Source organism: Nothobranchius furzeri, chromosome 2 (assembly GCF_043380555.1).
Source record: "Nothobranchius furzeri strain GRZ-AD chromosome 2, NfurGRZ-RIMD1, whole genome shotgun sequence".
Taxonomy (NCBI): domain Eukaryota; kingdom Metazoa; phylum Chordata; class Actinopteri; order Cyprinodontiformes; family Nothobranchiidae; genus Nothobranchius; species Nothobranchius furzeri.
This window is the reverse complement of record NC_091742.1, coordinates 20,278,064-20,304,428: the sequence shown is the minus strand read 5'-3', so window position 1 is coordinate 20,304,428 and position 26,365 is coordinate 20,278,064. Positions and strand designations below refer to the sequence as shown.

Here is a 26,365-nt window from a genome sequence, read left to right as displayed (position 1 = left end):
TGACACCTGCATAAGGACATCACCTGTGACAGAGCTACACCTGTGTCAGAGCGACACCTGCATAAGGACATCACCTGTGACAGAGCTACACCTGTGACAGAGCTACACCTGTGTCAGAGCGACACCTGCATAAGGACATCACCTGTGACAGAGCTACACCTGTGTCAGAGCGACACCTGCATAAGGACATCACCTGTGACAGAGCTACACCTGTGTCAGAGCGACACCTGCATAAGGACATCACCTGTGACAGAGCTACACCTGTGTCAGAGCGACACCTGCTTCAGGGCTACACCTGCGTCGAAGGCAACCAACGGGAGCCAACACTGTCAGTCAGAAAAGGGTAAAAACAAAGTTTTTTTTAATATTGATTTATAGCAATTTAGATGAGGTTAGGGTTAGGGTTATTGTTTTATGCTAGCAATATAACGTCATCAATTGTTTTTCAATTTTATTTAGATTTCCGGAAATCATCTCGACATCCCCTGTGTTGTTCTTGGTGACCCACAGTGGGGTCCCAACCCCAAGTTTGGGAACCACCGGTCTACAGAAGAGTGGACATTATAATTATGAATTACACACCCAACTGAGGTTACAGGAACACCAGCCTGTGATGGGGTCTTCTTTTAGCCTTTACCTTTAATATGCTTGTGGTACACACCATGATACAAAACAACATAGTTTCTACTTTTACATGTACATGTTTTATTATTATCCATTTATTTTCAATGTTTATAGGATTACCATTAGTTTTACCATTTTAAAAGCCATATATCATAATTTTGAGTCAGTTTCCTGTTATTTTGATGACCTGTGGCTTTCTTGTTTCTCTTTCTATAACAGAAGGTTACCAACAATTCTGTCTGTGCCAGAACAGTCCCAGGTGATGGGGTCATAAATATTGCATGAAATCAAGGCCTACTGTCTACATGAATTTCTCTCTTTTACAACCTGACAACCTTTCAGCACCACGGAGAGCAGCCATGAATCAGCGCAAACAACAAAGCGCTGTCCACAGTGCTGAACTTCTAATGGAGGAGACTTGATAAAATGACTACAAACATTTAGAATTGGTGCTGCTCAGGTATGCACTGGAGTGTGGAACTCTAACATTAGTTAAAGGTGTTGAACACGTGTTTATTCAATACATTTGCAGTGGTCTCTAGTAGGAGTAAAAGCCTTGTAAGTCATACTCGAGGGACAAGTTTGCAATATAAGAGGAGAGCTTAACATGACAGGATTTGGAGTCTTATTTCCTCATTTTGGACATCTCTCCTCTGATTGGCTAAGAGCAATGAATCTCTTCCACTACCTCTGTTTGCTCTGCAACATTTATATTTCATAAATAAGCCAAGCCTTGAGGTGTTCTGCAAGAAGAAGAAGAAGAAGAAGAAGAAGAAGAAGAAGAAGAAGAAGAAGAAGAAGAAGAAGAAGAAGAAGAAGAAGACTCAACTAGTTCATATTGCATTGAGCACTATGGGACAGGGGGAGGGCTCAGCAAAACAAAAAAAAGACTTATGTCCTACATTATATCACAGTACATGATAGGACAATCACTTTAATTGATTTCTGAAAATAACATACATGATTCCTGAAAGAGGAAACCCCTGAATAGCAACTTTCAGGGACAGTGTGATGTAGATCTGTCAGGCTTTTCTTAACCAAGAGTTTTTTTTGTTCTATTTTCTGTCAGAAACTAATGCAGTAGATTGGGTAGGAGACTATTGTCATGTTCAGCCTGCATGACAAAGTCAGAGTGACCAATTATAATCAGAAACAAACAGTTTTTTCAGTGTTCTACTATTTTATTGGAACCCCAGAAGCGGAAGTTCCTCTTAGTGGACCTGAGATCATTCAGAGACCTATACCCTTTAAATTCCTAAGTAGGACAGGTGTCCTTTATTTGCGGTTGCATTGTCATCCATCAACACGGGCAATGATATGTTTTATTAAGCTTTTTAGGAAAGAAAGAATGAGAGCTACCTTTAATTGGTTCAATCAGCATCGTTTCAATTAAGAGAGTGCCCCCTCCACCCCACCCCGCTGTGCGCCGTGCAGAAGGCGGGTCAGACCGTCACTGTGGGAGAAATCCAGCGGCCCATCAGCAGTTGCGCTGAGAGAAGCGAGCTGAGACGTTCTCTGGGCTGGCGGAAAGCGACCGCTGCATTTTTTCATTACTCCTCTGCTGCTAAACCCCGCTTCACCCCAGGCATCAGCACCACATCACCAGAAAGAAACAGCAGGAGAACATACTCCCGTTTCCAAATGGATTTCGGCTGTGGATTATTATAAATTTAATTTAGGCATCTGGGAATTGTATTACACGAAAGCGGTAAGAACAGTCCATTTTCTACCTTTTCTCATGTGTCAATCCCGCCCCCTATTAACCAGGGGCTATGTGGGGCTGCTGATGAAGTTGTGGGATATGTGTCGTTTCCTGCTAATCTGTTATGCATTTTGGATAGAGTTTAGGTTGAGATGGGGATTAATGCGCGCAGGATGAGTAGTTCGAAAGCTCTCGCGCACAATTTTATCTTCAACATATAAAAAATAAACTAAAAAATAGCTTGGTTAAATAAAATGCACAATTAAATGCTCCTCGTGCGATAATCCCACTCATTTAATTCAAGTGTGTTTTGAAGGAAACGTCGAGATGGAAAGTTTCATCTGGGTGCGCAGACGCGCAGAATACCGCAAATATTAAAGCGAAAGCTGCTTCGACACCATCCAAAAATGAATGACTTTTTTTCCTTTTGCGAATTTTATCCAGACTCTAGTTAAAATTTCGCCGTATGTTGTAAGAGAATGGACAGTAAACTAGTGAGCAGCAGCCAGAGTGCCACCGTGCGTAAAGCAGAGGGAGAGGGTAGTCGTTACAATGTTGGTTTTCCCTTTAAGTTTTACTATTTAGGTAGCTACTCACGTTATGATTATTGTTACAATAATAATAATAATAATAATAATAATAATAATAATAATAATAATAATAATAATAATTATTATTATTATTATTATTATTATTATTATTATTATTATTATTATTATTATTGTTGTGTTTGTTTGTATTGGGGGGGATCATCAGCTATAATATCACAGCATATTTAATTCAATCATAGCATGCAAATGTAAAATCCACAGGGAATCCAGTTAGACAGCATTAATTGGAACAATAACTTCCTCCAAATCAGGGAGATTTCCTAACAATTGGCTCTGTTGGGATTACATGTTGGCCACATTCACTTTAAGAAGTCATACATTTTTAAAATATTTATTGTATTTTATTTTATTGAAATTTCATTGAATAACAAGAAATAAACAACAACGTACTGTTTTTTTTAACATAGTAAGACATTTGTGCCTATTTAAAGGTCACAAAAACATGTTGTGAGGTCATTTTAATAGACAAAACCACTTTTTAGGGCTGTACATTTCGAATTAATCACCAAGTTTTAGTTGAGCATTTTTCTGTAAAGTCTTTTGCTAGTGACTGTTTGGTGCCCGCTATAACAAAACCCTGGTGGCCCCTGCTTTGTCTAACGTGACCGGTCAGGGCACTCTGCTAATGTAGGCCCCTGTTGTCTGCTGTGACTGATGTTGGATGGAATCGTTCCTCCTGGCTGAAACTTGTGATGGACAGGAAGCTCAGCATGAACTTGAGTGAGGGTGGTCCCTTGTGCATGATGGGGACTCGACCACATTACAAAACATGTCAATAAATCTGCTGCAGCGGAGCTGGACGTCATAATGAATCATTTATTACCAGTGTGTGACAGTAGCTGCGCAGGTCATATCATATCCTGCACCATTTAATAATTCAATGTGTATATCCAGGAAAATATGTTTCTCTGCAGCAGAGTTATGACAGAACAAGCTAGCTAATGCCACTGCGAACGGTCCACAACCAAATCAGCCATGTGGACTTAACAAATGCACGTTTACTTCTAACATCCATCTTAGAAATTTGTTTTATTCAAAAATGAGCAGAAATAGCTTTGCCTCAAGAGTGAAGACTAATATGTGACTCAGGTTTAGCTTAAGGGTGTTTTACAGAACAGCCCCATGAGCAAAAGTGTTCTGCGTTAAGCTAGGTTGTCACCCCATTAAGCTTGTTTGTCTTAGCCTATAGGCTAGCCAAAAGGGGGGCTGTTTTTGGCAATGAATCAAGATCCCAATTAAAGGTTTATGGAATAATTTATTAAAAAGCTATATTTTTTAAATAACACCTCCATGGGGCATTTAGGGGTGTGCAGAGAGAAGGTACAGTATTTTTTTAAAGCCATATTTTAATTTAAAAATAATCAAATATTTATTTTGATGGGCACAACACTACCAGCCTATAGAGGGCACTATTGTGGGTCGCCAAACAGTCCGCTCAGCATAGCAAGGCTGGCCATGTGGAAAATGCTGGACTCAGCAAGTCAAGCAGCTGCTTCTGAGCCCAGAAGATGTCGTTATCCTTCTCAGAAGAGGAGCGACCATAAAAGATCTAAAACCAGAGTGAGTTTAGGTGAAGCCTACAACAGATGGACCCAAATAAAAACAAATCACTTATCGGCAGCGAACTTGGTGCTCCGGTGGCTGGAAACCTTGTTCTACTCTTGCAACTACAAACTCCACACACTAGATGTCGCTTTAGTGTTCGTGTTCCGCATTCCACCTATACATATATCAACTCAATAAAAAAATATATGTTTGCAATTTTTCCTTATAGTTGGAAATGGATTATAGTAACTAGGCACACAACGGACTTAAATATGTTTAGTATGTTATCTAGATAAGCAGCAGGGTTAGCATTTCCTATAAGTGCTCAATATTCAAGGACAACTGATAGTTAGATCAGATAATCCACACAGTGTTTCACAATAATTTAATATAATACAGGTCTTTATTGTTCTGAATCAGATTTTTATTTCTGAACCAATGTCATTAAAATATAGTAAGTTACTATACAAAGTTTTAATCGGCTAGCCAGGAAGGAGTTTGAAGTTTGACAATAAATTGGAATTCCACTTAGTTTATGTCAAATCTGTCGACTCTATTGCTTTAAGTGGATTGTAGTAATCAAGAGAACGTTGAACTGGGGAAACACTTTGTTGGTAAAAAGAATACTGGCACTAATTGGTCTTCAGAGACACCTGGTATTTCAGCCAGGTACACAAGTCATGATACTGAACAGACGACCAATCAATTCCTTGTTTGAATCAGCAACTACTTATTTTTTATTACATAAAATCTAAGCCAAACAAGCCTTTTATCTCTATTTTATTAAGTATTGGGTTAGGCTGACTTGAGTCTGTTAAGGGTTTTTAAAGCTAAATTTAAGCCTTTGAGCCCAAGTGTTCCTTTATATACCAGGTAAACTTAGCTTGTTACCAATTAAAGGTTGTTTGAGCCAGTGTTGGCTAGCATGTAGGCGAATGCAAAGATAAAAATCAAATATAGAGGCTGTTAGAAATTTTTTTGATTTCTTCTTTTAGATAAATGGATTGTAATCACCAAACAAACACTGACGTGGGGAATATCTTTATTGTTTTGGAGAACAATAGAACTTTCTATACATCAATGGCCTTCAGGGACACCTGATATTTCTGTCAGCTAACACACACAATGAGTCATGTTTATTGAACAGAACGCCAGCCAGTTACTACTCTGAACCAGCATCTAAGGTTTCATATACACCTTTGCCTATTTGAGGAATAACCAACTACCCTACCTTCTATATATTCTGTGTAAGCACTGAGTGGGACTGACGGGGCAGTGTTTACTTCACTTTACCAAACGGAACCACTTTTCTTTTTCATCAAATAATTGAAGACAAAAACAATCATCCATCCTAGCAACCCTGAGTTGTCAGAGATACAATTCTGGACAGGAGGGACACACATGCGAGTACACATAGTGCATTAGCATAGGTATCAGTTACCTGAATTCAATAGCTCGCCTGCTGCAGCAAGATTAACTATTCAGGGCAGGTGGTTAAAGGACCTATTGTGTTTCTCCATTCTGTGCTACTGTCATGATTGGACAATGCACCTGTCTGGTTGGCAGCCCACTGCCAAAACAATTGCAAGGGCAAAAGGCTAGAAGAGTACACACATATATAAGGTTTCACCATGTAATTTGTTAGGGCGAAATTCATCTGTGCCCATCCTAACATCTCTCTGAATCGCTGTTTATGGTTTTAATCCCCCAAAGACATGCAAACGAGGATGGGAGAAAGACTGGTGGTGGATAATTAGTCATAGTAGTCAGCATCTCAGCAGGCTTTAAGAGATAGTAGCCTAACATTTAAAGCTAAGCACATGTTCCTTCTCACCTCGATGGATTTCCAACCATCATGCCTTCAACAACTAGTCTACAAGATTTATTTATGTTTTTATCTCACTAGTTTTTCATTAATTGGGAAATTAACTCTCAGATTAAGCTTAAATCTCTGAGCGATAATTTGAAGTAATCTTCAAATGAAGTGAGTAATCGGTAGAAATGCCCCCCATGTATATAAAGCTTTTAAAAGCCTAATGGATGGTATTACTGTTTATTTTCTGTGGTGCTTATTGGACACATTGTGAGTCCGATCTACACTAAACGTGGTTCTCAATGTCCTTTCACTACTATCTAGTCCCACAGGGAGGATTAAGCATTCTTCTGCTCTGCCTTTACTGATATGATAAGTACACAAGGGAGTTTGCTGAATACTTTTCCAGAAAAAGGCTGTTGTGGCTTGTAATCCCTTTCCTTAGATATTTACCGCATCACGTAGATAATTTATTTCAGTTTGCAAGCATATTTTGTCTAAAACTGTATTCATTACCTTTATTTTACTTTGCCCACAGATCTGTTTGACCTGAAGCTGAAAACTAAACCATGGGGCATAAAACTAAACCAGCAGAAATCCTTACATGCTTCAATCCAGGAAGTCGCCTCAAAGAGAGATCACAAGACGCAGTTCTGATTCACTGACCAAACACTGTCAGGATCACCATCGTCATAGCATTTTCACCAATCCACTTTGTGTGGAAACTGGATTTTTCTTGTCTCCATAGACCTGGCTGACGAGATTAGACTCCATCCATTATCAACATTAGAGCTGCCTCTGAAAGATAAAAGATATTGCTCCGTCTCCTTAGACTCTAAAGTAATCTGTGTGGAATATAACATTCAGCTGATACACCCTGGATCTGAACTGTAATCAAATGTTATTATCACTTTGAGAATATATCCCCAGTTGTAAACCTTCGGTAGCGTGCCCTGCTGTTCTCTATGATGGATCCAAGTGGCCTGGTTGGACATTTTCTCCTGCTGCTAAGTATAATGCTGGGCTTGAGTGTCAGCTTGGAGTTCACTGGCTCAGAAGATCAGTGGGCTCGCTATCTGAGATGGGACGCCAGCTCCAAAAGTGACCTGACATTTCAATTCAAGACCTCCCAATCGGAAGGCATGCTGCTCTACTTCGACGATGGTGGATTCTGTGATTTTCTACTCCTCTCTTTGTCTGAGGGCAAGCTGCAGCTCCTCGTCAGCATCGACTGTGCAGAGACCACCATCACCTCTGAAAAGAGAGTCAACGACAGCCGTTGGCACTTTGCCGCCATTAACAGGCAAAATCTGTGGACTGGCTTAGCTGTAGACGGCCAGACCAAGACGGGAGAAGTCCGGCCCCAACGGCAGTTCATGAAGATAGTTAGCGACCTTTTCCTGGGAGGACTTCCGGGAGACATCCGCACATCGGCCATCACCTTGCCCTCTGCCCGCGAGCTTCCACCATTCAAAGGAATTATCACTAATCTTAGCTATGGAAATAAGTTTCCCACGTTAATCAACAGTCATAAAGTTCGACTGGAGATGATGGGCCTTTGCACGGAGAATCCCTGTGAGAATGGTGGGATCTGCTCTCTGGCAGATGGAGAAACCTACTGTGACTGCTCCAAAACTGGATATGTAGGTCGATACTGCACTGAAGGTAAGAGGGCTGGCTCCTGTGTTTTCTGTGTTGAGCACTGAATATTGATCAGGGTCTGTAAAACATTCAGAAGGGTTCCCCTTTGAATATAAAGCTGACCCGTTCAGGTTAGTTGTCTTGTTCAAACAGTAAAATGTGTCATATTGTCTCCTTTTATTTATTTATTTATTTATTTATTTATTTATTTATTTAGTGAAAGTCTCAAGAGTTTAGATTGGACGTGCAAAGAAGAAAACAAAAACATGTTGGCTAATTAAAAAACCCTTTGGTATAGTTATATTAAAAACTACAGAATGTTTTAAGTTTTTTTTTTCAGAAAATTCTTCAGCTTCATTTCTTTTTCCCATCTTCTTGTGCGATCAAACTTATGGTAGATTTTTTTTAAACACGCTTCTAGAGGTAATTCTACCTGATTTTTACTTGAATGAGTGGTCGAGCTTGAAACTTTCCGTCAGCTCTCTTTGAATTTTTGTTTTTGGTTTCTCTTCTGTGAGTTTCCCACTTTGGGAATCCCACCAGAAATACACCGTTGTGTTAGCCTAGAATTCTAGACAAACTGCAGCCGTAGAAAAGATTTCTCTCTGCGGGTTGGTTTAGCTATGCTCCATTCTTCAGCAGGTCTACCATTGGCTTGGCTAAGTGTAGGTCAGGCCAACCACAGCACTCTGTGTTGGTAGAGAGACGTTGGGCAGGCTTATTGCGCATTCCAGTTGTCCTCGGAACTCGGACTTTCCGATCAGGAAATGACGTAACGGGCTCGTTTTGCGTTCCAGCTTCCAACTTGCAAAAAATAGATGCCACCAGTGTTGTTGAGTACGAAACCAAAATAATTATGTAACCAAGAGTTCTCCACATGTGCCACATTCCACCAGAAAACTTTACAAATCAAATGTAAAAATATAAACGCCAGGAAAAGTAAAAACCATAAACACCGGTCAATTTTGGCGACTATTTAACATTTTTCAACAACATAACTATTGATAACTATATTGGTGCTGTTGAATAGCATAAAGAAAGAAAACAGAACATATAAATGAAAAAGAAAAAAAAAACTACTTCCTGGTAGCACTGGGGGCAGCAATCTTTAAATTTGGGATTTTGGGGTGTTTGAAACCTACAAGCTTGCAGCTCGGAATTCTGAGTTCATTGCATCATTTCCGGCTAACTTATCTCAGATATGAGCTCCAAGGACAACTGGAACGCACCATTAACATCAGAGCTGCGGCAGAGTTAAACAACAAAGATGGCGCCGGCTCAGGAACAGCGCTCGTTGAAAATAGCACTGGTGTCAACTTTGGACAGTTACTTTGAGACATGAGCAGATCGAGGTACTACTACTTTGACGTATTCCGTAGCGATGAATATGTCGTGTTGTTCCTAGCTATGATTGGTCCTAGTGCTGACCAATAGCACGTTTAAAAGACAATCGAAGATTCGACCCTACAAGTGCTCTGTCTGAGTCGTAGACAGGATATGTATATATTTAAATATATAGGATGGCTTGCCAGGCTAGCATTGCATTGTTTTGCAGTCTAGTCTTTAAAGTGGCCACTCATCCTTTTCTTATGAACACATCAACCACACCCTGAAAGTGTTGTTGTGATTTGCAGCTTGTTTGAGGGGTTGCACCATCTTGCTGGAATATGAAGTCATTGTCAGGATAAAAGACACAAACAGCAAGGGTAGAAAATAAAAAAAATCCAGGCCAGGCAACCACTTATTGAGATAAAATGTGGTAGAACAAAATCAGTAGCCGGGTTCTTTGAGATGCAACCATAAATTTTTATGCCATGCAAAGATGGGTGAAGATCTGAAGCTGAAATTTGCAGGACACTCTGAGAACATCATTAAATGAAATCAGAGTGATTTTATATCAGCTGACGCAAAAGTCAGGCTCTTTTTCAAAGAAACTTGCCCACCCGATATCATTTTCATAATTATTTTGCCATTCCGCGAACATTATTTGTGCCACACCAAAGTTTATTTATGAAATGCCCTGAGAGAAACGGATTTTTAGCTAAGATACTTTGACACATAAGCATAATTTATTGAAAGCAGCCATATACTCATGTGTTTGAAGCATCTAATGCAATTCTTGCAGGTCAGAGCGTCTGAATATTTCTTTACAGGCTGTTGCTCAAACAGCAAAGCAAGTCTTGGTAATTCTTGTGGGAGTTAAATTGGAGGTGATGTGCTCAGCATTTCCTCTCCCTTCACAGTTATTACATTTGATGAGGCAGTGGTGGATACGGTAATAGCTGATGTGACTAAAATTACAACACTGAGTTTTCTTTTCTTCTTTTTTCATTAAATGGATTTAGATTTTTCAAGGTGCTGCAGGGGCATTAAGGTACTCACAAATTCTGGATGAGAAACAGCTTCATGTGTTTTTCCTCTGCTTCTTCTTGCCAAGGCCATCCCTCGACCCTACTCTATCCCACACTTTTAATACTTTTGACCTGAAAAGGGATTTTATTCTTGTGGTAGTCTCAGATAGCTCAATGATATAAAAGAGAAGCTATTTGCTGCTGGTCTTTCTTTTATCCAGTTTCCTAAATGGTGAACACAAAACTCACTTCTGCACCACAGTCCCTGGTTACTCGCTTCTTAAGGTTGAAATATAAAACAAAAACAGCACTATTTCCTGTCTTATTTCCTTTTTTGTTAATAATTTTCCACCTCACCAGAATTTTCAGATTTAGAGCATTCATGACAAATATTGCACATATTTCAGTATAATGTTGCATATTTAACTTTTCCTTGTGGAAATAAATAAAACTTTGTGTGACTTGACCCATGTTTAATTTCCTTCACTTGTGGATCCACTTCCTGTCTGTGTAAATCAGAATAAAACTAACATCAAAACAATCAGAAGAATGCTCACTGACTACATCATTTTAACTCACATTTTAAATAAAGCTGGTTTTGTTTTCCAGTGTCTGTGATGAACAGCTTACGAAAACGTCCTTGCTGCTAGAACGAAGCGGTTTGGACTTTACATCTCCTGCACTGGCCTGTGGCATTGTGTGGAACGGCATGCGATGTGCTGGTTGCAGAGCAGCCAGGCGAACTGGGTGGACTTGACCTCTATTCGCTCCATCCCATTTGCTCACTGTCTGTGCTGAGGAGTCAATAGAGACGTAGTAGGTGGTCCATTTGTCTGAGGGATGATGACATCTTTGGGTTGCAAAACAACCTGGGTTTTAAGAGGGCACTTGTGAGTTAAGTTCTACGGGGAAAGGAGGCTGTCATTTCACAGCCTCAGGGCAGAGGAAGTGAAGAGAGTCAATTCACCACCGGCTTCTTGTTCCCTAATTTGTCCCAGGAGGTCAGCTGTCCGAACTTGAACCACCCTTGTTGGATTCTCTCAGAAGCTTTCATTCTGGCATTTATTTACTTTCCTGTTTTTTAGGGGTTAAAAAATGAAGCCAGGAGTTCATTCCATGTTAGTTCTCACTCCTGCTCTTCTCCACTCCCCCATTAACCGATGTGGCTGATTGTTGATTATGCCACAGAGACTGGGAACTATAATTAGGAGGATAATGAGAACAGAGAAGGCTAATTTGCCTGGAAAATGCCTGCACAAACACCGACATCAGCTCCAATTGTCTGTCAGCAAATACCATGAATATTATTTTGATCACATGTCCACAAGTGGTAAGGACTTGTTGTGCAAGCAATGCCTGAGCACACCCGGGATTCTTCACGGGGTGTTTACAAGAATGCCTGCAGTACTTTAGGAACTGCTTAGCGCACCTGTCTTTGTAGGTAGCTGTGATTACTCCATGCATTAATAAGCAACACCTGTGAATATTTACATTATTGCTCAGCGTGGTCCAGACCTTACGAGCGTTTGCCCAAACCATTGCATTTACTGCTGCACACACAATTGCATGTATTAACAGACAAAGCCCCTGAGCTGCTCGTTAAAACGGGCAGATGGCTGAACGGAGTGAGCGGACCAGGCCTTGAAAACATTTTGCCAGCCGCGCTCCTAATGGTAGCCCGCTGGCCTAGACGGAGAATGCAGCGAGTGAGCAGAATTAGAAATTTGGAATGGAAAAGGAGAAAATGAACACAGAAAAAAAATGGTTGAAGTTTGTTTGGGATGGTGGTTTAGTTCCCAAAACACTTTAGTGGAGATTGCCTTTTTCAGCCATTTTAAGTGTATTTAGGTGTAAAAGTTAATTACTCCCACTTTTTGTAGACAACTTCCTGAACGACTTCTATTTGGAAAAAGTATATTGTTTACTACCAGGATCAATGAGCTAACGGATAGTCCAAGTGCAACTAAAACCACAATATAAAACCAGCTCTGGTCTTGCTTTATAAGCATTATTTAATACATCTGTTTATTCCGTCATCTTCACAATAATTTACATAGAATCTGTGGTTGTTCAGAGGTGTGAACATTACGGGTGTAAAGCCTACTGCACACCGGAAGCATCAGCATCGCGGAACAGCTGCGGAGCTTCACTGCTTCAATTAGAATCCATTATACTCTATGGGGTTGATTCAAACCAGTCATGGCGTGGCAATTTTTTGGTGAATCCCAGAAGCGGCATGCCATGCCACTACAGATGGGATCAGGTTCTATTTTTGCTGCAAGACGCTTCTGGGATGTAATAATTTCCGCAGTTAACATAGGACTAGACAGAAAATCACATGGTTTCAGTGTAGTTTTCAAAATAAAAGTATTGTAAATTATGTCAATACATGTGACCTAACGACCTATTAACTCCGCATCGCACAAGAAATGCAGTGGTGTGTTTTTCATGCCTTTAATCCTGGCAGTGGAGAGGAACAGCAACATATATGATATCAAACGTGATTTCCTTCTTTCTGGTTTAATGGTGGACGGCATAAACTTGAGGGATTTTGTCATCTTGTGAGTTAAGAGAGACGGCTGGTGGAAGTCTGGAGGGGTTTTGTTATCTCGCAAGTCGAGCGAGGAGCACAGCGGAGAAGCCTGTCCCGGTGTGCTCTGGAGTGCAGCGATTGTTGCAAGTAAATATTCCTGCTGCTGTTCCACACCACACCGCTTCCAGTAGGGGTCGGGGTTCAGATGGGTTTATAGGTTCAGTTCAACAGGAAAATGAAACAAGTGTATGTTTTTTTTTTTAGAGATTTCTAAAATTCCTTTTGCTGTTCTGAACTTTGTTTCTCGGTTGAAGGTGTTTGAAATCACACATATTATGTCCATTTTGGCTTTCCATACAGCCTCAACTTAATGTACCACTTCCACAAATCAAGCAATATTTTTTAATGCATGCACCCTCTTTTAGATGATTGTTGATCTGACCTATGGGCCATAATGCATCTGAATGAACACAGGTAGGCTACTATTACACTCCAGTCAACATCTCATCAGCAGCTACATGTAGCCCATCTAGTGCATTCAGGGACAAGAATCTCTTAAAGATCCCGCTGAAATGACTGCTTTGTAAAACAATGTTTGCTTGAATCAGGATGAAATTCAGGAGATTTAATGGCATCCGTATTCAGACTGTGTTCACGAGCTAAAAGATGCCTTGGGCCCACATGGACAATCAATGCGTTTACATGCAGCTAGGGATGTAAGAAAATATCGATATGGCAATATATCGTGATATTTTTCCCAGCAATATTATATCGATATTCAAAAGCTGTATATCGGAAATATCGATATGGCAATATATTGTGATATTTTTTCCTGTGATAATTAAGTCGATATTCAAAAGCCGTGTATCTAATTCCTGAAAGAATTTACATGCAAACATTTGTGTATTTTCTTTTCGTTTTGCGCAATTCAATCGCCACCCGCTAGTTGGCAGCAGTGTGCAGCGGGTTTTGTTTCCACCACTGAAATGTAAATCCCTCCATCATGGTTCAGAAACCTCATGTTAAACATGTTACGTATCAGTTTGGACTGTTTATTGAACATTCTTACAATAAATTCAGTAAAAAAATAGCTTGTTACGTCTGACTGAATGTATCGCAATATATCGTGATATATCGTATCATCTCCCCTGTATCGTGATACGTATCGTATCGCCAGAATTTCAAAAATACACATCCCTACATGTAGCCAGTAACCCTTTTAAAACCCGAATATTCACAATAACCCGGTTCCGCAGGTCCTTGTAAACACAGCCAAAAACCCGGTTACTACACCTGGGGTAACCCTTTTCTAACCCGAATGTTTGGTCGTGTAAACGCATATCGGGATATCCCCATCAAAGTGTGTGTTCTGCGCATGCTCTGTTCGCAAGTAATCTTGGTCTTTTGAGTAGCGAGACGTCTTGTATGCGCCAGAACACCGGAAGTAAACAACAAGTTGGGAGCAAAATGACAAGTTGCGGCACAGCACCACACTTTTGGAGTGACGAAGAAACTAAAGCGCAAACAAACGCGGTCGCTATCTCTTCCGAACTGGGAAACATGTTGTTGTTTTCACGTATACCGGAACAAGAAGAACCGGAAATGAGGCATATTGCGTCTGGTTGTAGTCCATACGTCTTGATGCTACCCCAACGTCCGCATTTAAATCGGGTTATGCAAGTTAGGGGTAACTCTTTCTATTCATGCTTTTAAACGGGTTATTCTGATCAACTCAGAAACCCGAATACCGACCTTAACCCGATCATAACCCGGATATTGGCTGCATGTAAACATAGTCATTAATTCGCTGCCATCTTAACTTCTTTAGATAAACTTGAGCTTTAGTTTGATGTATATTTTTTACTTCATTTAGCGATTGTGGAACAGCAGAGGCACAAAAACATAAACATGTGTCTAAAAGACTGATTCTGTTAGCTTAATATGATACAGTTAGTTACTACCTAGAGAATCTACTCATTTATTATTACATCCTTCTGTCGTTATTAATTCCTGAACCACATTTCTGCTGTTGTCTGCTCTGAAAAGATCAGGATCGCTCGATGAAATGATCCAGATATTGAATGGAATTCTGTTAAATGAACTTGGTGTCGGTGACATTTTGAAGTCTGTGAATACTTTTGTTTTCCCATTACAGTAAAAGCATCTGAAGGCCAGCGTCGATGACAGCTACAGTGGCTTTGCTTAATGAATATGTAAAGATCCCTCCTGTTCCGTCTTTCAAAATCCTCCGCATTGGTAATGAGCGTTTGTTTAAGACACATGAGCTGACTTGACTAAAGGGTGGTAATTGAAGGCTAGGAGCAGGCAAACTGTTAAGCAAGTGCCGAAATGATGCCTTCGGGCTTAGCTCTTGGGATTAATAAACAAGCATGGAAAAAAATGACAGTTGCAATAATCTTACTACAAAAGTAGGTCAGGGAAGAAAAAAAACTGGTGCAGGGACTTGCCTGGTTCTGGAGCAGAGGGCATTTGTGTGTGTAGTGCCCAAGCTGAAAATTATGTTTGGATTTGAGTGCTGAAGCTGCTGGTAAAATAGAGCAGGGGATTACGCGCAGACCACATGTCCTCTGCAGCACATTGGCTTGCTCTGAGTGCTGTTGCATCAAGAGAAAGGAGCTTTAATCTACATGGAAAACGGAGCAATTTAACAAGCATGCAGAATACGCACATTTATGGGTGCAAGCGTTTGCACTGTCAGAAAAAATAACCGTGTACCTGCTGATGCATGCACATTAATTCAGTGTTCCCAAGCCTTGCGAGTTGGAGCTGCACTGCTGTCCATCAGCTGGCCATTATCTCCCAACACCCCACCCCTTCTTATTCTGCGTCCTTCCTTTTCCTCCACCAATGTCATTCTCCTTATGTGGGAGACATAGCATCCATTTTAAAGTCCCTGAAGGAGACAGGAACAAACATCGCCTTCACCACATGCTTCTAAAAGAAACAGTCTTCCCAAAAGAATTTTGTTCAGTTGAGGTTTGTTACATTTCACTTTATATGACAACCTCAATGTGTCAGAGAGGATCAGAATAAAACTCTGAAGCTGTCTCCAGTGGTGGGAAAAAGGCCGGTGCTGTTAACTGGGTAGAGATCAAGTCCCTGCATCAAACCAAATGAGGGACCCACACATCCCCTGCTCATACTGCTTTATGATGAGAAGCTTGAATTTTCCAGGAGGAGCTAGTTAGAGGTCGTTTTAGTCTACTTTCCCCATTTGTGACGTCACAAATGGGGACATCACAAATGTAGAAATGTCTTGTTTTAGGCACGTAATTCCTAAAGCCAAACATTGACAGAAAATGGATGGAGAGGTTTTTTATTCACATTTGAGGTGTTTCTAGAGACAGTAGCGACCAAAAGAACCCAAAACAACAGGTTTGAATAATGTCCCCTTTAAACTATAATTCAGTTATAAAAAATATGTTATAAGAAACAAGGGATATGTAGTCATTTCAGCCAAAAACTGAATATAATATCCTGTGCCGTTTCATGTAAGACTACAGGGCCTTGATCAAACGTTTGATGTATAGAGTATGTGTTGTTAATGACTCTCAGCTACCACGCCAGTTTTTACCCAGTATCTGTAAAAATCCACCATGTTTTTATTCTTTCTGTGTTCGCAAATGTCAGTTAGACTCAGTCAGTGGCAGATGTGCATCCATGGAAGAATTTTTTGAAAAGGTCATTAAAATGCACCCAGTGGTTAAATAGATATTTAGCTAACTTCACATACAACCCAACATATGTTTGTATAGGACATATCTTACATCACGCTGGTATTTTGTTGAACATTGGTGGAAAAAAAAATAAAATAAAATAAAATGGTGAGCATGCTTCTGAGATGTTTTTTCTGATGCAAACAAACAAAAGACAATGCAGTGGTTGGGTTAAATGTGAGGTGGAGGAACTAAAACATGGGTCATACAACAAACATCTTGAGATCCACAAACCCATCACTCTATAAATCCTCACGGTTGTGGATTTATGTCATTTTCAGGGTGTGAGGAAGTCTGTGCGATACGAGATGCGGAATATTAAGTTGGTGTCAAAGTGTGAAAAGGTTGTTTGTCGAAGGGGTGCTGTCAATCTGGCTCCCTGAGAGGATGGGACAGATGCAATGATTTCAGTGTTTCTCTTTACAGGGATGCTTTAAAAAAAGGTTTTATTCAGGCATGTAAGGGACACCTCTTTGCCCCTTACATGACAGCATAATGATACAAAGTGTGGTATGTTTTGCATGTCAGAGCCACATGCAAACACAACTGTAGTGTGTTGCTAATGCAATGCTTCTCTCTGCTTCTTTCTCTTTTTATTCCTGTGACAACTCCACAGCAGTCAGGAGAAAACCAGGTAAGTCTCGAGAGGAATTAGTCATAACTCCAGTTTAATTATAGCAACACTTCATGTTGTGTTAATCATTTAAGAAGCTACCTTTAAATGAAAGCAATCTATCGAGTGGGTAGAAAATAACTGGCTGGTTTTTAATGGTAGCTCGTTCAAAAACCCTTTCATATAATTTTACAAAGATTTTCTCGCTATAGCATACAGATGTCATGAAAATTTCAGCTTCATTTTCTTATCTGTCTTAGTCTTTTAAAAGGCTGTTCTGGATGTTCTATCAGTGTGTTTCCTGTTGTTTGCATTCAAAGAATGACTTCATATTCCGGTGAGATGGTGCGAGATCTTATAAAAGCCACAGAACACAACCATGCATGGAGGAGATGGTTCCTACATTTATAAAAAGGAAAGTAATAGCCCCACAAAGACCAGACTGCCATATGATGGACTATAGCATGTGCGAGTGAGAATGCCTAATAGAACATTTCCCTGAAATTCGCATTTTTAATTGGTCATTGGAAAAATAAGCCTCATTAACACCATATATGGGATAGATGCAGGTCAGACTCTGTACGGCTTCTACGTAGCCCAAAAACCATTTTGTCCAGTCAGAGCATTCTCATTGGCTGCAGCGCAGTGCAGATCCAGAGTTTATTTTTTCTGGATGCCACATACGGGTTTTTATGAAGTTAAAGACCTGCTTTTTGCGGATGATGTGGTCCTCCTAGCTTCATCCAGCTCTGACCGTCAGCGCTTGCTGGGTAGGTTCGCGGCTGAGTGTGAGGCGGCTGGGATGAGGATCAGCACCTCCAAATCTGAGACCATGGTTCTCGACCGGAAAAGGTTGGCTTGCCAACTCCGGGTCGGGAGAGAGGTCCTACCTCAAGTGGAGGAGTTTAAGTATCTCGGGGTCTTGTTCACGAGTGAGGGTAGGAGGGATTGGGAGATCGACAGGCGGATTGGTTCAGCGTCTGCAGTGATGTGGACGTTGAGCTGGTCTGTCGTGGTGAAGAGGGAGCTGAGCCAGAAAGCCAGGCTCTCGATTTACCGGTCGATCTACGTCCCATTCCTCACCTATGGTCATGAGCTTTGGGTAATGACGGAAAGAACGAGATTGCAGATACAAGCGGCTGAAATGAGTTCCCTCCGTAGGGTGGCCAGGCTCAGCCTTAGAGATAAGGTGAGGAGCTCGCACATTCGGGAGGGACTCGGAGTAGAACTGCTGCTCCTCCGGATCGAAAGGAGTCAGTTGAGGTGGTTTGGGCATCTGGTCAGGATGCCTCCTGGACACCTCCCTGGGGAGGTGTTTTGGGCATGTCCTGCCGGCAGGAGGCCCCCGGGTCGACCCAGGACCCGTTGGAGAGGTTACATCTCCAATCAGGTCCGGGAACGCCTTGGGGTCCTGCCGGAGGCGCTGGTGGAGGTGGCCGAGGAGAGGACGGTCTGGAGCTCCCTAGTTGGGATGCTGCCCCCGCGACCCAGACCCGGATAAGCAGAGGAAGACGACTACAAAGACATAAGATGAGCCAGACAGGAAGTGAGGTGCATCTGGTATATTTCAAAATGAAATAAAAAAAACATGTTGCATTTTTCTTCTACCTTTTTTATAATTAACAACAGAAAAATCAGTTTACAGTGTATGAGAGTTTCCTGTTATTTTCACAGTTAGTTATATATTTAATAATTATGCCAGATTTATAATTATTTGGTGTTGTTGTGAGAGCAGATTTCCAGAGACGTTCAGCACGCAAACCGCAGTTGAAGTGAATGACAGTTTGTCCGGAAGTCGTACAAAAACCGGACCACATCCATTCCGCACTTGTTGTGAACGAGAGGTATCATCCAGGCTCATCCAGTTTAATGTAAGAGATACAGTTTACTTCCTTCCCACTGTGAGCATTTCAGATATGAAATGGCAGCAAAGCATTCCACGCAGCTTGTGCTGCAAAGTCACAAAATGGCGGGAGAATTGCAAGACCACACGTGATTTCTGCAGTAACAAACTAGGAGATCCAAGGTATCTAAAAAAATGTCTGTGGTTTATGTTCCGTTCTGTTTGCTTTCGTTTTGCATTTCCTGTCTGGCCCGATCTGAAATGCAGAGCTTGATGCGTTCTAGAAGTGTAGCACTAAAAAAAAAAATAGACTTGAAGCATAATGCATCCCTACGCTTTGGGGACTCTTTTGTAACAAACGCACCTATCCATTTTAGCAATGGCTAATTTCTGAGTGCTAACTTTCACAGACATTATGCAATGTCTACATGTCTGGTGGAAAGGCCTAGATAGTCATATGCAGGAAAAAAATTTACCCAATTAAAAAAAAATAAATATGGTTAAATAGAATGATCAATAAATAAGTTTAAAGTTGATCCAATGCAAATATGGGGAAATATATGAAGCAAAAAATCTTAGGAAACATTCAGAACATCTGTATGCTGAAGCAAGAACATTTTCATTAAGGGTTTTTGGACTAACTTTGTGTTTTATTTGCTCATTCAAGATACATGTCATCTCATCTGAAGCAGTTTCATGTAGAGTGTTTCTTTTAGTAATTATTTCTGCACCTTAAAAGCTTTCTGGTGCATTTTTGGAAAGCTTTGATTTTAGTGTGATCGTCATGGTTTGCCATCATGCAAAGCATGTAAATGACAATACAAGTTTAGTATTGGCGTGTTCTTACTTTCTCTCTGTTGCTGTCCGATTTTTCTCTTCAAGAACTCGCACACCTGAAGGCAGAACAAGGTACTCTTCTATTTTCCTGTCTAGTTCTGTTTTTTGTTTTTTATCTGTGTGGTCCTTTCACCTCCCGGCTTGGTTTTGGGGTGTAAATTTGCACTGCGTGCCTTCTCCGCATGTCCATACGTATTTGTTGGGTTGACTGCTCCCGCCGCTGCGGCAGAGAAGTGGGCGGGTGATTATGTGTGCATGGCTGCATAGCATGTCCCACTTCACATGCTTTCTCCCTGTCTTTGCTGTGTCTCTTAAGCATTGCTTCATCCAGGTTGCTTTGTGTTACATAACGGCGTACTAGTCTCAGTTCCAGAGCAAACGTGCAGTGACACTGTCCACTGATTGGAGGAGGAGGTGGGGGTTGAAAAGCAGACAAGCAGGAGGGTGGAAAAGGAAATCACCTGAATTTGGAGAGACAGTTTGCACAAGGTGGAAGAAGCACAAACGAGCTCTAAAATGGAGGATAAGAAGTAGTCAAGTACATAGTATTGTATTGCTAGAGTCTCTAGGAATGAATATCTTGGATGGCAGATTTTCTGCGTTGTAACAGTTACAGATGGGGTTGCCTTATGAGTCTTTCAATGTATTATTTAAATTTACTTGCAATCTGACAGTTGCAATAACCATCACTGGGCTGTACAGGGATGAAAAAAACTAATTTTTAGACATAGCACTAGTGCAACATCTTTTCAAGTTACTTTTCCCCCTTTATTGTACAAGGTAAGTTGCTTGTTCTTGTGTGAGGAAGATGCATTTTACCGACACACAACGTGCTAATCCGACATTTAACCTCTAACCTCTAGCAATTTAACCTTCCCCTCACCCCCATCCTAACCTTAACCCAGTTCTCGTTCTAAATTTCCAATTAACCATGTCTGAGAGGAACGATACAACAAGAAACAAAGTTTTCCATGCGTAAGTGGGTTAAGGGTATGATAGAGGTGAGGGGATGGTTAAATTGCAAGAGGGTAAAGGTCACAATTTGCTAAAATCTCCGTTTTACTGCGGGCGTCGGAAAGAGACACTCTAGCAGTGCTCGTCACCTCCAAATGCTTGGTCACCCTTCATCAGTTTTCGCCGCTTTGGGTGTGAGAATGTGTCGGTTCGTTTGGCTTGTGGGACCAACACAATCATACCTACTCCCATCTATATTGATATTTCAGGATACATAAGTAATTACAACTAAAGATAGTAGACGAAGTCAGGTAAAGGTAAGAACTTGATGAATCAATTTCCAAGTTCCCATTTGTTTAGATAGAGGGGGAGTGGCCTAAACCCAATACTGGAACCAGCCACTAGGGGGAGATTTAATTTTCTTTAATTTTCTACTTCCTTGCAACAGTTCTTTGTCTATTAATTGTTGGTGTTCCTAATCACCAGGTTGTGTATTGGGCTTTATGCCATCCACACTATTTATCATCAATCACCTTATTATGAGTGCCAGCCCAAATGATGTTTATAACCATCTTTCTTTCCTAAAATTTAACTTCATGTAACATCTAGCGATGTGTTTGATTTTTAAACAATCATATCTTCGAGCCAGAATCATAGGAACACAAAGAACACAACTGGCATCAATTTGAAAAATCCTTATTGGTCCACCTCTAGGATTAACATCTGATGAACACACATGATATATTTTCACTTGCTTTATTTACAATGAGCTATTGTGTTCTGATCATGCACGCTTGTCCCACCTTTTTACTGTTGCATGGTTGTGGTAACATTTTGCATGCCCGTGTCAATTGGTGGCATTGAGGATTAATGCAGACTAACAATCTCTTAACTCAACGTTTTACTGTCTTTCTCTGGTGCTCTGCCTGGGATGACTCTCCTACTTCTTTTATCTCCACGGATTCTTTCTCCAAAATCTGTAGGTAGAAGCAAAGGTACAGCAACCCTGTTTTCACTATTGTTCTCTTGTACGAGTAAAGATAGCTATGCGTGTGTGTGTGTGTGTATGTGTGTGTGTGTGTTTGGGTATGTGTGTTGAATTCATGCAGGCGCTACGTCTGTTTATTAAACAGATTTGTATGCTCATGTCTATAATTTGTGAGACTTTTGTTTCCACCTAATGAGCGCTACAGATGAACAATGGCAGAGAGAAGCGATAAGATGGCACAAATGCTAAGTCGAGACTGGAGACAAAACAATTTGCTCTCATAAATACCACATCACAGCATGAACTGATGAGCTGTGAATCTTTTAACAACATATTTTAGCAATAGGCCACGTATGAAGATGCATTTGTAGCATATGACCTTTGTATAAAAACAGCTGACCTTTGACTTAGATGCGTTTGGCTTTACAAACAAGGCTGTTCACACAGTACCCTATTATATTAATGTTTCTTTGTGTAGTTGCTGTAAATCTGCCATATTTATTAGTTAAATAGAAAAGGTTCTATTTATCAGTCTGACTGAAAGGTGGGGGGAACTTGACTTGTTACTGAGCTTGTCAAAGAAGGACTATGAATATGATTGTGTTCATTTGTTAGAAATGTATAGTTGTTGAAACTACAGGATTATCAGGTTAAACAGACATTAGTTTGAACTTAACACAGCTATTTGTTGTGTTTGTTCTTACAAGGACAGAAGTGACTCCCTGCCTTTGTTTGTGTTGTGATCTGAGCTGTTTTCATCATTTCAGCTATGGGTCTGGCTATTAGTGCACGCTATCCTGCATGACTTCCTGCTGTGCAGTCTAAAGTGTGATTTTACAGACTTTCCTGCACTAAAATGATGCTAGAGGTTTTTCATAAAGAAAAGAGCAACTCCACAGTCACTAAAACTCAATCATGTACCAACTGCTATGGAGTTTTTTCTGTGTTTAGCTATGGTGCTCAACAACTTATGAGATAACACTTTTAAAGGTAAATGGGGCTTAAAAACCTGTTTTAAGTATCTGAGTCTGCTTGCAAAAAAAAAAAAAGTTCAAAGATTGAGTGTAAAGCTGCAAAATGTAAATAAACCAGCAACCGTATCAGATAGTTGGATTATTTAGCTGCATCTGTGGACGCAGGGTGGTAGCAGGGCAGCGCCCTTGACCGCAGCACTAGCTTAGAGCCAGAGCTCTTCTGGGTGCATCAGAAACGTTGCCTTTGGTTAGGTTAAGTGTGATGAAGTAACAGCCTGTAGGGCTCTAAAAGGATAACTTAATAGATGTCAGCTTCTATCTGCTAGCTGCTTGCCCTACTGTGTCAACTGGCGATCTTCTGCTGTTTTCATTGAAAGTTGCTGGACTTCAAATTTTTCTCTGAATACTCAACAGGACTTGTGTCTTTTGTGATTAACGCTTACTTTTATCGAGTGGATAGCTTCATCAGATTTTTCCATTTAGCCTTTCAGATCCCCCCTCTGTATTTGAAAAGGCTACGTGCTTCTTTGGACATCTGGTTTCAACAAAAAGTGGACAGGACATCCTCATCCAGCATCGCCATCTTGCCCTGCTCTTCAGGACACTGATGCTGTTTCATCTTAATCCTTATACCACCATCTTGTTGGCTTCTGTTACATTTATCCTGCTTAAAGGTTCTCTTAGAATATTCCCCACAGACCATCTCAGCTTCTTCTACCAATTAACGTTAGCTTGCATTTATGATTTGAAATTCCTTTGACTTTAATGTCTGTTCATACCGTAAGATCTGTGCTCAACCTCAGCAACAGAGTCATCTCTATAAAAGAGGTCCAATAATCCACTGACAACAAAAAAGGAAAATATAACCTTTTCTACTTCTAGCCTATCAATATCAATGATTTCCATCAACAAAACATGAGTCTTGGCTATAGACTGGTTGAAATCCACTGACCACTTTGTCCAGCATCAGAGGCAACAGCAGTCTTGTTTTTAATCCGGTCGAATAAGTTCTACCTGTGTGTCCTTCACGTCTAGGTTGTCTCTGATACTAACTTTAGCCTGCTCCAGGTATCCCTTTACACTCTTCTTTGATGACTCTAATACATGTCCACCAGCTCCTCTCTCACCTCAGAATTTCTACTGGGCTACACAACCAGTTCAAGGTCGTGCACTCACCAAAGGTCACATATTGGATCTAGTTAATTCCACCAACACTGATCTTTTCGCAATAGATAACCAGAAACATAATGCAACCAATACTTTAATACTGCACCAACTTTAACTAAGTAACAAATACACTTTTACATTTTCAAAACATAACAAAGGTGCTTGAATCTTAGATGGGACACAAATTTGACCCAGGAAGTTCAGGAATGAGGGAAAGATGGATTGGGAGATCTAAGGTGGATTGGTGCTGCATCTGCAGTGGTACTGGCGTTGTACTGGTCTGTGGTGGTGAAGAGAGAGCTGGGGCAGAACATTCTGGCCACTGACCCGAAGCAAACCAGAACCAGTGACACAACTTACTTTTACTTATTCAGGGACCATAAACACACTTCATATTAAACCAGACAGAGTCAAGTATATAGTTTATAAAAATGAATTTATTTCTATTTCCCTAAACTAATGAATATACAAGACAACGTATGAATGATGATGTAATGTAATGGATATGAAGTGATTTAATGTGATGTGTGTAATGCTGGAATGGAAGCTACATGTTTTAGCAAAAACATTTTTAAGTATCTGAGAGAGTGTGTTGAGTCTGGGTTGTAAAATAAATTTGGCTGTATGTTTGGTAAACTAGAGATTTGTTTATAAAACCATCCGACGCAATCTGTTGAGTCTACGATGCCCTTTTGTGGAGATTCTTGTGCGATCCAGGAGGTCAAGAGGTCGTGATGGACACTGCTGTCGGAGTGAACCTCTCGGTACAGGAACCCCTAGATTAGCTTCGATAGGAAACGTCTAGTCTGAGATCTCTCCAGGTCATGACAGGGAGCTGGGATGCTTGTTTGTATCTAAAGCTGTTTGTTGGCTCTTAGAAGAGCCATTTGTCTGATATCATCGGCAGGGTTGCAGAGAGGCTTTGACCCAAGGTCAAGGGTAGGATGGTTTCAAAATGCTTGTTCCCGAAGTGGCCAATGGTAATTTGGCGGGCTAGTATTTAGTCTCAGACAATGTGCTTTCATATTAATTTACACTCTAACAACCTTGATTGATGATTTGTCAGATGTAAAGCCATCCTGAGTAATGCAGTTTGGCAGCTGGCGAGTGAAATCTCTCACATTTATCCAGCAGATAAAATGACTAAACTGTTTGAAACATCTAGGAACCCCTTTATTCAGTATTCCAATGGTCATCATGGTCCACCACCTTTTGTGTTTTAGATGTTTCTCTACTCCAACACACCTGAAGAAGTGCTTTAATAGTGTCCGAAAGTTCTGCTAATGCTTGTTAATGACCTAATCTTTCAAGCAGGTGGCTTGGAGCCGAGAAACTAATAAAGCATGCAGGATGGTAGCCTGTGAGGCCCAGGACTGCCTTTAGCAAAGTCACAGCTGTAGTAAGCTACATTGTGATGCATTACAACTATACGTTGTGTGAGCTGCCTGGACTCTCTTTGTATCCAGTTATAAAAGGGTTCAAATCAAAAATAGAAATCGCTTTGCTTGTGTCACATCAGCATATTAAGCTACTGTACAAGCTCCCCATCAGTTTGTAGTGAGCAGAAGCACGGCGGTGTAGTCATTAGTGCCACTGCATAACCGAACAACAAGGACACAGGTTTAAAGCGTAGCTCTGTTCCTCTGTGTGAGTCCATGGGGGGTTTCTCAGTGTGTTCCAGTTTCCTCCAGCTGTTCAAGGACATCCAAATGCTCTGGACTGCACTGGGATTTATAGTTAGGCTTCAGTGTAAATGTTAATGATTGCCTTTACGTCTATCTTTATTAACCCTACAATAACCCTAGAATACCAAATGAGCAACATAACATAACTGCTATTTAGTACAAAGGTACTTAACCTCATACAAATCAATCTAAAATCCATTTATATGCCATCAGAGTACATTAGGAGTACGTCATTTTTCTTGGTTGACTTTTCGTTGCAGAGCACCGAGATGAGATATATGAAAAGAGGACATGCTTTACTCCAGGTCCCTGTGCAATTAGATTCATGTCTCTTCAGTTGCGTGGATGTACTGTAAATGGCACAGTAGTCCGAGGGCACAGACCGTGAGGGACCAGGGGACACTGACATAGAGAGTTGACCTGAGAGGAGAGAGATGAGGGAGTAGGGAGGAAAAGCATGAAGGATGGATAGGGATAGAGCGAAAAGGAAAGATGATGTATCCAGAGCAAGAAGCCAGGGAAGGATGCCAAGTGAAGGAACATGTTTCCAGTAAAAACGTGGAGCACTTTGTCATCCCATTTCTTCAAATTTGGGGCCTGGCCTACAAAATGGCCCTGAGCCAACTGGACAGTCTTTGTTCTCTGCTGCATTCAGAAATGACCTCATTGGGCTTGGTCCAGAGATGCAACCGCACAGCTTTGACAATATACGTAGCAAACTTTTTTGTATGCCATGGCCATGAACCA

At 40.8% G+C, this 26,365-nt stretch overlaps 1 protein-coding gene across 17 annotated transcripts in view; it reads left to right on the top strand.

Annotated features, from left to right (window-relative positions):
* The first annotated feature begins 2,078 nt into the window (after positions 1-2,078).
* LOC107378159 (neurexin-3b) overlaps positions 2,079-26,365 on the top strand; it is a 455,269-nt gene continuing 430,982 nt past the window's right edge. For 9 of the 17 annotated variants that reach the window (XR_011516660.1, XR_011516662.1, XM_015948226.3 and 6 more), the window contains exons 1-5: positions 2,079-2,332; positions 6,834-7,960; positions 17,174-17,191; positions 19,896-19,922; positions 21,788-21,799. Coding sequence is in view for 15 of the 17 variants with exons in the window: in XM_015948226.3 (XP_015803712.3) it covers positions 7,261-7,960; positions 17,174-17,191; positions 19,896-19,922; positions 21,788-21,799 (757 nt within the window). In the remaining 2 variants the exon portion in view is untranslated. The remainder of the gene's footprint in view (positions 2,333-6,833; positions 7,961-17,173; positions 17,192-19,895; positions 19,923-21,787; positions 21,800-26,365) is intronic. The other 8 variants (XM_054748395.2, XM_054748389.2, XM_054748394.2 and 5 more) reach the window with 4 other exon arrangements.